At 45.8% G+C, this 13,782-nt stretch overlaps 1 protein-coding gene across 4 annotated transcripts in view; it reads left to right on the top strand.

Annotated features, from left to right (window-relative positions):
- Nucleotides 1-13,782, top strand: part of PTPRZ1 (protein tyrosine phosphatase receptor type Z1) — a 304,343-nt gene that overhangs the window by 37,081 nt on the left and 253,480 nt on the right. For 3 of the 4 annotated variants that reach the window (XM_090042195.1, XM_090042194.1, XM_090042192.1), the window contains exon 1: nt 9,604-9,794. The exons of the other annotated variant lie outside the window; for it this stretch is intronic. In XM_090042195.1, coding sequence (XP_089898321.1) covers nt 9,737-9,794 — 58 coding nt within the window. In that variant the 5' untranslated portion in view covers nt 9,604-9,736. Of the gene's footprint in view, nt 1-9,603; nt 9,795-13,782 lie in introns of those variants that run through there. 4 annotated transcript variants of the gene reach the window in all.

Genomic DNA, 13,782 nt, shown 5'->3' with positions numbered 1-13,782 from the left:
GTTCTGATATCTATTCTTACAGTAATAAACCTCCCATCTCATAAATCAAAGAGGGGTGTTTTGGATTTTAGCATATTGCTTCATGCTTGTCTAATCATTAGCACTTCTGGAAAATGGGTATAACACACTGTAAAATCAGGCTGGTAGTATATTATTCTTTCTTTGCACAAAAGAGAACTTTATCACCTTGTCTGACCATCTCCATAATGCAGGCTGTAGAACTGCACAGGAATTACTAGATACAGAGACCAATAACATAGGATTGAACTAGAGTATATCTTGTCTCTTAAGACTTTAAGAGACTCTTACATCTTAATTTAAACACATAAAAAGGTTAAGAACCGGATACTCCTCTGGTAGTCTGTCCCTGTGGTTTATTACTCTGTTTTACAATTTTAAACCTTTTTAATAGTTGGAAGTGAAAGCTGGAAAGATTTTAACTGTTGGATTATAGAGCTTTCCAGTCTCTGTGTAGTCATTTATTGTGGCAAACTGAGAAATACTTGTATAATTTATAAATGTATACATGTCTATGAGTGTATGTTTATGATAGTTTGTTTACCATAGAGCAATATGAGAAGGGACACTTAGAGGAACCAAACTAAAAAGGCAAAATAATGGCTATAAGGAACACCCCAGCACACACCCAGTAGACAAGTTAATAACTGTGAAGAGGCAATGACTTGGCCCCAGTACTTGTTACGTACCTTTTTTTCCCCACTGAGAACTCTGAGATCTAAAGTAGGGCTGTCAAGCGATTAAAAAATTTGATTGTGATTAGTTGCGCGATTAAAAAAATTAGTTGCAATTAATTGTGATTGTAATCTCACAGCTAATAACTCAAAATTATGTGCAGAAAAACTCAAAATTAAGCAAAATTATGCAGGTACTTTGTATGGTTGGGGGTGGGTATGTGGTGTGTGTGTGAGGGGGAATTTGTGAAGGAGTGTGGGTGTGTGGGGGGGGTTTGGAGTCCGGGAAGGGGGGGTCCCTGCATGCCCTGGCAGGATGTGGGGTACTGTGGGTCAGAAATGAGGGGCAAAAGCAGGGCTAGGGAGGCTGTAGTTTGGGAGTGAGGGGCAAAAGCACAGGCATATCCCCCCCCCCCACGTTCTCTTTTTTGAAACTGGAAATATGGTAACAGGACTGCAGCCTGGGCAACATATAGAGCAGTGCCCAGCAGGTAACTCTATGGAGGGGAAGGGGCATGGAGGGGGCAGGTCGAGGTTGCCATGGTGAGAGAAGGAGTAGGGCAGGGACAAGGACTAGGGTGAATGGGGCCCCGGGGTGCCACAGGTCATAGGACAGCACCACAGATGGCTCATCCAGAGGTGCGAGAGGCATGGCTCCCCACCACTGCACACACCCCTGGGGAAGGCATGGGGGGCATGAGCATGGGGCAGAGGCAGCCTGCACACTGTGAGTTGGGGCTGTATGTCCTGCTGTCTTTGCCCTGGGACCCATGTGCTGGCCACACTCTGCATCTCCGGCCCACCTGGCACAAGTGGGAGGCACAACATGGTGTCGTGCAGCACTCAGGGCAAAAGCAGCAGGGTGCAGAGCCCCATCCCACAGCCTGCCTCCACCCCACGCACAAATCCAAGGGGCACATGCCCCCCTTGCCTCCCCTAAGGGTGCGCACAGCAGCAGGGAGTCTCACCCTGCCCACGTTCCTGTACGAGCCTTTGCCCTTGGCTCCATTGCATGATCCACCCTGGCCCCCAGTCCCATTCACTCCAGCCCCCCTGCCCCTCTCCCTCCCTTATCATGGGGGCCTCGGTCTTCCCCCCCATGCCCCTTCCCTCTCCCCTGCCCCTTCCACTCCACAGACTTATTGGCAGGGCACTGTTCTACACACCACCCAGGCTGCATTCCTGGCCGGGTGCATGTGTTTCTGTCTGTCTGTCCATGTCTGTGCCCCACCCTTCCTGCTGCAGCAACCCAGAACCTGCACTCAGGCTGCCCTGCCATCCTCTGCACTGCCATTGCTGCCCTGCTGGGCAGCCTGGAGGTGACAGTGATGGCAATAGAGAAGAGCCTCAGTGGGCTCCAAAACCACATATGTGTGTAATGCATTAAAAAGATTAATGCAAGAACAAATTACTATGCTAATCACACATGTTAATATCAATTAATTGACAGCCCTAATCTAAAGGCATTGACTAGTTAAAAGATCCATCGTAGAGAGGAAGGGGAAATAGGCACAGACCAACCAAGACTCAGAGTTCAAAAGTAGGTAGGCTCTCACTTGGTTCCCTTGAAAATGTGTGGGAAGGACAACAAGTCTAACTAGGGAATAAGGAGAATTCTAAGCGTAGGGAAGATGGAATGGACCAGATCCTACTGTGCTGCCAAAGCTTTCTAGGATTCTGGCCCCTGATCCTGCTTACAAGACTTTCTTCGTCTTACATGTTAACTGTCAATGAATAAAATGTATAAGCAGAAATGAGATAGTTTTTGTCCTATTGAGAGCCCAGAGACAATGCAGGGAAATCTCTCAGGGCTTACTGCCTCATTGACCCACACTATTGGTCTTTCTGATCCCGTGTATCTTTCCCTTTTGGGAGTGTCTAGCTTCAACAGGAAGGATAGTGGGCAAGCTTAGTCTTGCCTAGCCCATGGCCTAGGGCTAGGACACTTCTCTAAGAAATAGTAGATGCAGGTTTAAGTCTCCTTTTGGTGAGGGATAGGTACAGGGGAACCTCTCACTACCTGGGCTAGCACCCTAACCACTAAACTATTGGGGTAAAAGACAAGAGGTTCATTGTCCAGCACCAAACAGCTGCTAATCATAATTTTTTGTGAGTAACATTTCCAGGACTTGTGCAAAGTTTATGAACCTTCCCAGGTAGAATGAGATCACAAGAGAAGAAAAGTAGCCTAGGAAGATTCCTTCTCAGCATGCTTAGAAGGGCAAGGGTGGATCTAGAATCATAAATTCACAGAATCGTAGAAAATTAGGGTTGGAAGGGACCTCAGAAGGTCATCTAGTCCAACCCTCTGCTCAAAGCAAGATGATCCCTGACTACCTCATTCCAGCCAGGGCTATGTCGACCCAGGCCTCAGAAACCTCCAAAGATGGAGACTCTACCACCTCTCTAGGTAACCTGTTCCAGTGCTTCACCAGCCTCATAATGAGGAAGTGTTTCCCAACCTAAACATTGGATAAACCAAATTTTCTGTCACTTGAGACCTTTGTTCCTTGTTCTGTCTTCTGTCACCACTGAGAACAGTCCAGTTCCATCATCTTTGGAGCCATCCTTCAGGTAGTTAAAGGCTGCTGTCAAATCCCCTCAGTCTTCTCTGCTGCAGACTAAATAACTTCAGTTCCCTCAGCCTCGCCTCATAAATCATGTGCCCCAGCTCCAAAACCATTTTGTTGTCCTCCACTGGACTCTCTCCAACTTGTTCACATCCTTTCTATAGTGGGGGCCCAAAACTGGACACAGTACTTCAGATGCAGCCTCAGCAGTGCTGAATAAAGGGAAATAATTACTTCCCTTGATCTGCTGGCAGTGCTACTAATAATGCAGCCCAGTACGCTGTTAGCCTTCTTGGCAACAAGGGCACACTGTTGGCTCATATTGCAGCTTATTGTTCACTGTAAACCCCAGGTCCTTCTCTGCAGACCTGCTGCTTAGCCAGTTGGTCCCATACCTGTAGCAGTGCATGAGATTGTTCTGTTCTAAGTGCAGGACTTTGCGCTTGTTTTTGTTGAACCGCATGAGATTTCTTTTGGTCCAGTCCACCAATTTGTTTAGGTCACTGAATCCTAGCCCTACACTTCAGCATCCTAGCACTACTACACTCCCCAGCTTGATGTCCCCCGTGAACTTGTTTACCGTGCACTCCATCCCATCTTCCAGATCGTTAATGAAGATATGGAACAAAACTGGTCCCAGGACTGACCCTTGGAGCACTCCACTCGATACCAGCTGCCAACTAGACCTCAAGCCATTGACCATTACATGTTGAGCCCACGATCCAGCCAGCTTTCTATCCACCTTACAATCCAGTCATCCAACCCATACTTCCTCAGCTTGATTGCAAAAATACTGTGGGAGATGGTATCAAAAGCCTTGGTAAAGTCAAGGTATATTACATTCACTTTTTTCCCTGCTTCCACAGAGCCACTTATATCATCATAGAAAGAAATCAGGTTGGTCAGGTATGACTGGCCCTTAATGAATCCGTGATAACTGTTCCTAATCACCTTCTTCTCCCCCAAGTGCTTAGCAATGAATTCTTTGAGGACCTGCTCCATTTTTTCAGGAAATGAGGTGAGACTGACTGGTCTAATGCACTGAGTACTTCACCCTTTTCCTCCTCACTAGGTTGCCTCCCCTGTTCAGTAAGGGATCTATACTTTCCCTGACCTTTCTTTTGTTGCTGACATACTTGTAGAAGCCCTTTTTATCTCTTGCTAACTGCAACTCCTATTCCACTTCGGGCTTCTTGATCTTGTCCCTGCCTGCCTGAGCAATATTCTTATACCCTTCCCTAGTCATCTATCCAAGTTTTCACATATTGTAAGCTTCCTTTTTTGTGTTTAAGTTCAACAAAGATGTCTCTGCTAAGCCTAGCTGGTTGCCAGCCATATGTGTTATTTTTCCTGCACAGTGGGATGGTTTGTTCCTGTGCCCTCATTAAGGTTTCTTTAAAAAACAGCCAGCTCTCCTGGACTCCTTTCCCTCTCAGGCTGGCCTCCCAGGGATCATGCCCATCAGTTCCCTGAGAGAGTCAGTCTGCTTTTCTGAAGTCCGCAGTCCATATTCAGCTGCTCTCTTTTCTTCTTTTTGTCAGGATCCTGAACTCAATCATCACATGGTCACTGCTGCCCAAGTTGCCACCCACTTCTACAATCCTGTACCAATTCTTCCTTGTTTGTGAGCAGCAGTTCAAAAAGAGCAGAGCCCCTAGTTGGTCCCTCCAACACTTGCACCAGGAAGTTGTCCCTAACACTCTCCAAAAACTTCCTAGACTGCCTGCACGCTGCTGTATTGCCTTCCCAGTGGATGTCCGGGTGACTGAAGTCCCCCATGGGAACTAAGGCTGGCGATTTGGAAACTTCCTCTAGTTATCTGAAGAAAGCCTCATCTACCACATCCTCCTGGTCTGGTGGTCTATAGCAAACACCCACCATGACATCAGCCTTGTTGCTCCCCTCTAACCTTAACCAAGAGACAAGCCTATCTCCAGTTTCATAATGGAACTCTGAACAATCATACAGTTCTTTTACATACAATGCAACTCTTCCTCTTTTTCTCCCCTGCCTGTCCTTCCTGAACAGTTTGTACCCATCCATGACAGTGCTCCAGCCACGCGAGCTATCCCACCAAGTCTCTGTTATTCCAGTCATGTCACAGTTCCTTGACTGTGCAAGGACTTCCAATTCTTCCTGCTTCTCTCCCAGGCTCCACACATTTGTGTACAGACACCTGAGGTAGCTAGCCGATTGCCCTACTCTCTCAGTAAGAATGAGGAGGCCTTCTGTGTTGCCTTCTCCTACTTCCTCCAGGTCCCCCATTTTCTAACTTACCTCAGGGCTTTAGTCTCCACCCAGCAAACCTAGTTTAAAGACCTACCCCTAGGTTAGCAAGCCTGTCTATGAAGATGTTCTTCCCTCTCTGTCACATGGATCCCTTCTCTTCCCAGCAATCCTTCTTGGAACAACATCCCAAAGTTGAAGAAGCCGAGTCCCTACTGGTGACACCACCTGCACAGGACCTGCAAGTCCATATAACCATCTCTAAATGCCACTTACGTTGCTAAATTGAGCTACATACATGCCAATTTACTCACATAAAGGCGAGTTGGATTTGGGGCTAAGTCTTTAGGGGTACCTATACATGTGACAGATGCCTGCTCCAACACAAGGTTCCAGCACGTGTATTCAGTGTCCCTGTGCTTCAGAACGGCTGTGATGATGCTTTAAGTAGAGCTCATTGAACAACCTGTAGTTAAAGCACCCCTGCCACCATTTTGAAGTGCGGGACGCTGAATAAATGAGATGCTGAGGGCGCTTTGAGCAGCTGCTGAGAGATGTTTTAAATAGCACCCCAACCCACTCCAGATCATGTGTAAAGCCACCTTAAATGCCTACTAGGTGGAATACAGTCTGGGTCTATGTGTACAGTTCTCATTTTAAATCCATTCCTCTAAGTGCTGTGTATCTTTAGATAAAATCTAGGTTGCTTTGTTTTGAAGCAGTTGCTTTTGTGTCACTGCATACTGTTACTGTCCACAACCTTCCAAAGAGAAACTTTCATTGCTCAGCCTTCACAATTGGCAACCAGAGGTATTATACGCAAGGAAGCCCATTAGCAAACTGTTGAAACTTGGGATTCTACCCAAAAGACGTGGAAGTATGGTCCTATAAACTGAAACAGGCTTATTCAAGGCATGAAGCATGGTCTCAGAAGGGACGACTTACCCAGGAACCTCAAAACTTTTAGACTGAGATCAAGCCCCCTCTTATCCTTCAACTTCTCTTTGACAAAAAGTATGCAAATTCTTCTCTCTCTGTCTTTGAATCTGCTCTAATTTTTCAATATCAACATTATTTTCATCTGATGTTCCTCTACTGGTCTCAACAGCTGCTATTTGGAAGCGGTAAAAAAAAATTCTTTAACTTGGATTGGCATTTCCCTGTCCATATCTCCCAAGGCTCCTTTACAACTGCATCCAGATGTGCAGGGGTGTGTATCTGCAGTGGCACAAATAGTAGTGGCACAAATTAGTGCCACAGTTGTTGCAGAACACCGTGTCCTGCTTTGGGCCAACTGCCCTTGCCCAGATCCTCCTGGCTCCCAGTGTGCTGAAGCAGCTGGGCCATGAATAAAGGAGTGGAGATGCTCTGGCTGGCAACCAGAGTGTCTCCCTGAAAGACCAAGTCTCCGTTTGTAGTATGCACCAAGCAACCCTTTTTCCAGGGTGGGGGTTTTTTTGTTTTGTTTTGTTTTTTGCTACTGGGAAATCCTGTTAGCAAATTTGCTGCTGCACTGCAAATTTGCAGCGCAGGCCACATTTTAACATTCCATGCGTGTGGTTTGTGGTGTCACAAACTGCACATGCCTGCATGTGGGGACGCAACCTACAAGTGCAGGTAAAGGCACAATGAGATTTGATATACAATCCATATAATTGCAGCTCCTGCCACGGTTCATGTGCATGGCAGGAAGGTGTGATTGTGGGATTTTGCATTAGATCCAATTATATGTTATAGCTGGTGCGAGGGGAACTTGGGTTCAGTTGAGGGGCTCCCAGCTGCAGGGGTGCTCCACGCTTCCCCAGGGCTGGGGCATAACAGCAGCCATGATCTCCCAGCTTTGGGGGTGTGTGAAACCCCTGGGGCTGAGGGATTGTGGCAGCCATGTTCGCTAGCTGTTGGGACCTAGCTGGGTCCTGGCACCCAGAATCTACAGCTGCAGGTTTCTGGGTTCCCATGCTGCAGAGACACAGAGCTGGCAGCTGCTGGGGCTGAGTCCCTTCAGTTGCAGGACTTCCAGCCCCAGCTGGGCATGGTGCACCCCTGCAACTGACAGGACTCCCAACCGCAGGGGAGACCTTGCTACACATGCAGATTAAAGCTCAGCAGCTATAAAGCTAGTACACATTTTTAGATCTACCTTTATAGCTGGTTGGAGCTTTTTATGGTATGATAGGTACTTTGCATGTGTAGCCAGTCTCAAAATAATTGTGCAATTAATCAGTTAATTGCATGATACCTGTAACATGTACAGAGGGCCCTAAGATAGTATTTTATGTTGTTAGGTAGTTAGTTGATACCTTGCTTCCTAAATTCTCTCCAAGGTCACTGCCTTCCATGTGGCATTTCCCTTTCTCTCATTCATTGGTCCTAGATGTATGATGTTGCTCTGGCTCTCTTAAAATAACAACATCAGATGTATGACAGTGAAGGGTGTCTAATCAAATGCTTCTGATTTTGCTAAGGTCATTAAGCATAAACTTCTCTAGAAATCATACCTTAATGCTTTTCATTCAAAGCACTGGGATATGTGTGCTTTGTGTTGTTATTCTTACGTTGAGTACAAACAGCTTATATTGGGCTAATTGTGATAACAATATAAATTAATGGTAACACTACTTTTGCAACCTGTATGTGCATACAAATTTGGGGGCCAGGCTACTATATTCCCTGGGACCTGCCAGAATCTGGCATCTTTGAATAACTTGGAAATTAGCTGGCTGAAAATCATCAGTAAAACTTTCCCATTTGAATACCTTGAAATAGCAGCATTTGATGGAAGAATACAGTACACACAACTTTATTCTATATGTGATAACAGAAGACAATTTAAAAAGAGTGTCATTTAAAGCTAATCTTCCTGCTAATGAACCAACCTTCATCGTAACTAGGTTGTGTACTACTGCAAAAGATGCTGAACTTTCGCGATAAGACATGTCAGCTGTTTGTTCTGAAAACACAATCAACTCCCTGGACATGAATGCAATTTCTTGTATAACTTTTTTGTTCACTCAGAAATTTCCAATTTGCTTCATGTCAGGATGGCTCATAACTGTCCAAACTGCCAGGTAGAGCAGTCTGATGTGCGAAACAAAAAGCTGACACTGGATTTTTCCCCCCTTTATTTTCTTGAAGTGGAAGACTGAAGAATATGCTGCCAATACAGGAGAAAGAATAAGTTCAAATAGAAAAGCTTAGCTATCAAGCACAAAGGGAAATTACACTTTACTGTCTCAGCATTAAAAGTCTCATCTCATCCATGCTGAGTAGATGGTTTAACTCGGAGGGGAATAACATCACAAACACAAAAATAATTCAGACTGCTGTTGCTCTGTATTTTTCTGGGGGGGAGAGGGTGGCATTTAGGGAGGACTGGGCTATCTATAGTGAGGACCAGATTTTTATTCAAATATGCTTCTCTCTTCCAGGCAGGTTATTTTCAGGCTTGATTACAGAATATGATACCTGCCAAACCAGGCTGTAGGAGCCTACTGCATCAGCCGATGTTTCTTGTGCCGACACCCGAGGCAAATACACATGATAAACCTCCAGAATTTTCCTTTCTTCCTGAAGCAAGTGCTCTTCCTACACGCCTGCTTCCTCGAGAGGTCTGCTGCCCCCGGGAGGACTGAACACTGCCGCTTCCAGTCCAGGCTCTTTCCCTCCTGACCCTAACGCTAGCGAAGAGGCCACATCACAGCCTGTGGCAGGCAGCCGAGAAGACCCTACGGAAGGGTTTCGTCGGAGCTGGGTCGGCTCCGCTCCACACCCCTGGCAGGCCAGCCATGGCAGGCAGCGCTAGGGAGAGGCGTCCCTGGCTCGTGTTGCTGCAGCCCCCGCGCTAAGCCCCGGGCAATGCCGCCCGGTCCCAGCCGCGAGGCAGCCCAGGCTGGGGCTAGTCACGGAGGTGCCGAGAGGGCCGCGCGGGCGAGGCTGCCCCTCCGCAGGTGTCCCCGGGGGCCCTCTGCACCGCCCCGCCTGCATGAAGCGGGGCGGCGCCCCCTCCCCTCCTCCCGCAGGTTGCAAGGCGGGACCTCAGCCCGGTGGGCTCCTCCCGCTCCTCCGCGCGCGCGCACCTGCCCGCCTCCGCCTCCGCCTCGCCCCGCCTCGCACAGCCCCGCCGCCGCCGGCCGGGGCCAGCCGCGCTCGGGCTCTGCGCCGCCCCGGGAGCTCGCCCAGCCCCGAGCGCCAGGCGGGAGTGCAGCCGCAGCCGCAGCCGCAGCCGCAGGGAGCCCGGACGGCGCGGAGATGCGGCTCGTCGGGCGCTGGCTCGCGTGCGTCCAGCTGCTGGGCGTGCTCCGCGCGGGTGAGTGCGCCCGGCCCCGGCCCCGGCCCCGGCCCCGCCGCGGGGGGCCACCAGGCAGATGGCTCGCGCTTTGCCACCAGCCCCGGCGCAGCGCCCTCGCCTCTAGCCCGCCCCTCGGGCGCAGGAGGGGAGACCGACAACCCGCGGCTTGACAGCAAGCAGCGCCCGGCCCTAGTGCACTGGCTCTCGGCTCAGCGAGTATTTTAGCGTCGTGTAGGGCGCTGATGAATTGGGGCGCTGCGCCGAAAGGAGCGGGGTTGGAGGATTTAAAAGCAGAAATGGGTTGGTTAGTCCCTTCCTTCGCCTCCCTCCACCCCCGCCTTCGGGACGCAGCCTCCGCTGCGCGCCCAGGCAGACTGCCTGTTTGCCTGTGGTGGCATCCGTGGGATGGGAGCGCGTCCTGGGGACCGAGCTGTTCCCTTCCCCTTCGTCTCGAGCGCACAGAGCCCGAGCGGATGAGTGCGGATTGATGCGAGTCGCTGCCAGCCCTGTCTGACATGATCCCTTGCCGAATATTTCACTTCCAGTAATGCATTTTCACAGCGTCTGTCAGGCTGCATGTGTGGTGGTTTGCTCTTGTCCAGCTGAACCTGAAAAATTGCCTGTTGGCTTTCACTGAAGTAGGAGAAACTTAATACCTTTCCCATTTGTATGCAAAACCAGTTTTACAATAGATGGCTTCTGACAGAAGTAGATATTAACCTACATTTTCATCCAATAGGTGGTGCTGCTTCTGGTACTGTAAACCTTTCTAAACAAAGATCAGTGTCATGTACTCCCAGTGTAAGCGATTTCAGTCTAGCTGGAGCGTCATTATAGTGTTATGATTTCACATATGAAAAAGAAGTCTATGTTCTTTTCCAAAAGCAGAGTCGGAGGGATTCCTTTACAAGTGTGATGTGAGCAACTGACCTTTAATTAGAAATATTTCAGTGAGATGTAATAGAGATGATCAAAAGTTAATAATCCTACATTTTAACGTTGAATTTTTAAAATATTTATCCTAAAATAATAAGCTATCAGTTAACTATGCTTTTTCTGTAACAAATCTGAGAAAAGTCTGACCTGCCCAAACATTCTTGATCAGTTTTTATAATATCCTTCTTATGTTCCTAACTTATTTCCTAAGAATAAATTAAATTCCCAGGCATAATCTGAAAGTTGAAATTAATGTATATTTTATAACGTGAGACAAGAGATAGGGCAGGGTGGCACCTTAGACATGAACTAGTTCATAGAGGCATGAACTTTCATATAGGCAACGTTTGACAAAGTAGGTTTTTGGCTCCAAAATCGCATGCCTCCCTGAACCAGGTAGTCTCTACGGTGACATCCTCCCCTACTTTCTGCCTGACTTAACACCTCTGATTTTTAACGCCTAAGTATATAGGTAGTTTGTAGAGGATATCATGATATTTGCTCTATAAAAATAATCATAACTTATTTTCTGACAGAAGTGTGTGACATAGGAGTTTGCATTCCTGCTTTTGTGTTCCTGTGGTCATTTTATATTATAAACAGTGGAAAATTTTATAAAGTAAAGCTTGAACGCTCTAGAGAAATGGAACTTTTCCTTCATTGAGAATGTGATAGGGTCCATTTTTGCCTCTTTAGATACAAGGTGCTTATTTAAAATCTAATATTTTAATAGTCAGTACACTTATGTGGACATGGTGTATTCACAAACACAAAAAGTCTTCACTACAAAGCACCTTTTTTTTTTTATTCACATACATGATATATGAACCGTTACTTCATTTATCTCCCCTGACTGATGCACCATTGTTTTCAAACCAAACCTGAAGGGGTCGCACTTCTAAGAGGTGATGGATGATTTGGTTGCAATGGTAACTTATATTGAGGACTGATGAGCTGGACTTCACAGTGTGTTGAATGATGTGAGTGTTTCCATGGATAAATACACTGCACAGATTGTTAGACTGATCTTAATCAGATTTCAGCTGAATATTTTTCTCTCTCTAGGCATGATTTAGAATACTTCTAATCTATTACCATACTCCACAATTTTAAAGATGGTTTTAGACTCTCATATGATTTAATTTGTTCTATCAAAATTAATAGTTTGTCATTGGTTATTGTGAATTTTATAGGCCCCAAGTTTTTTTGTTTTTTTTTAAATTGGGCAGGCCTGTGTTCAGCATTCAACCAGGAACGGTGTCAGTTTGTTTTCTGAATGGAACATTGCTGAAGAGCATGATAATCTGCATCTTCATTATGAAGGAGGCGCATATTATTTAAAAAGTCTATAATCCAATGCTGCTAGGTATTTTGTGAATTTGCTGTGTTCTACAGATCCAACCAAACTGGCTTCTAATGTCAAAAATAAATCCTCTTTCCACTTGTACTGTAATCGTCAAGGAAATTCTTCCTACAAGTTCTATTTGGGAGTTTCACCAGTGACTTCAGAGAAAGAAGTATGAGGCACTTAGTCTGTGAGAAGTATGTAAGGCCAGATCACTCGCATGCATGGAGAAGCTCATAAGAAGAGATTGGGACGGGCAAGGGGTAGGTAATCTTCTTGGGCAAGCACAAGCAGTGTTTTCCTGCCATGGGCTTCTGTTTGCAACCTGACCTGCACTGTGGGCTGCAGATCCCCATTTCCCCCAGCCAAGAATGCCCAAGCCTCCTGCACTTACCCTTGCTGCCAATCCCCATCCCCAGCAAACAGAGAGAGGCAAATTCCCACATCACCCTGGATTGGCCCTTCATGAGCTGGATCTAACCTCTTTGCAAGCCAGATCCGGCCTGTGGGCTGTCAGTTGCTGACCCCTATTCTTAGGATTGAATAAAGGCAGGAGCTTCATTCACTATATTATTGAAGAAATGATCATGGGTCTGATTGTAATGTCCTCACATTCAAAAAAGCTTCTTATTCCACAAGAGGTCTCACGGAAGTCAGATGAGGAACTGAAGTAATTGGAACTACTTACAGAATCGGGTATTAGTCAGGTAGGTCTAATTACCTTCAGGTCTTCTGTTGGCTTCAACAGGATTGTTTGTGGAGTAAGATACTATTCAGTCACATGTAAGGCCATCAGAATTTAGGTGTAGTGACTGCATAAGAATTATTTTGTGCAATCAGATAAAGATTTCCTAAAAAATGTTATTTTCTATTAAAATAAAAAAGCACTGAAGATAATATAGTTATTTACATGGTAAAAATACCATATAAGAAGTAAGTAACTTGGTTTGTAATTACTTTTATTCAATGATATCTGTTAAAATTCCGACTTACTGCCATTTTCTACAGGATGTACAAAGAGGCAATGACTGCTAAGCTTTTTTTCAGAATTTAGGCCATTATCCCTTACAGCAAAACGATATTGTGGCTTTTCAATAAGTAGACTTAGCTTTAAATCACTGAGAGCAAGAAAATGTTTTAAGCACCAGGAACACATTTTAACAAACTGCATCATAAAAAGCGACTAGTTCTGAGTCAAAGTGACTGAAATATGCTATGAAATTAACAAATATTGAAGATTATTTTCTGATTCTATTTTGGCATGTTATTAGAGACCAATTTAAAAGCGATTTCCCAAAATTATATAAAGAATTCAATTGGAATGTACCCGTGATACTTTTTTCCTATCAAAATCTGTCCCCACTCAATACCTCACCCTCCAAAATTACCAGTCAAATCTTTTAATTAGTGAAGTATCATTTAAATATTTACATACAGTGTGTTCCTCAGTTTCTGTCAGAATAACCAGCCGTCATTAACAAAGTAGCAGTTTTCCCATAAGTAACATTTTCTATTATTCCACAAATATCTGGGGGTATATTTCTGAAGTTGTGTTTGGGAGGTAAAGTACAAGATTTAGCTCATCCAAATAAGACCATTTGCAAATACACTTTTTCAAGTTTACTTCTGAAACGCATTCTTAGCAATTAGCATTAAGTGGCTTTGCGAACCTTCCTAGATGTTACTTACAATTATTTCAATATTATTTTGTTTCTTAAATCCTAA

This window comes from Crocodylus siamensis, chromosome 4 (genome assembly GCF_052110815.1).
Source record: "Crocodylus siamensis isolate JL-2025a chromosome 4, ASM5211081v1, whole genome shotgun sequence".
NCBI classification, from domain to species: domain Eukaryota; kingdom Metazoa; phylum Chordata; order Crocodylia; family Crocodylidae; genus Crocodylus; species Crocodylus siamensis.
The sequence above is the reverse complement of the archived record's forward strand: the minus strand, read 5'-3'. Positions and strand labels throughout refer to the sequence as shown.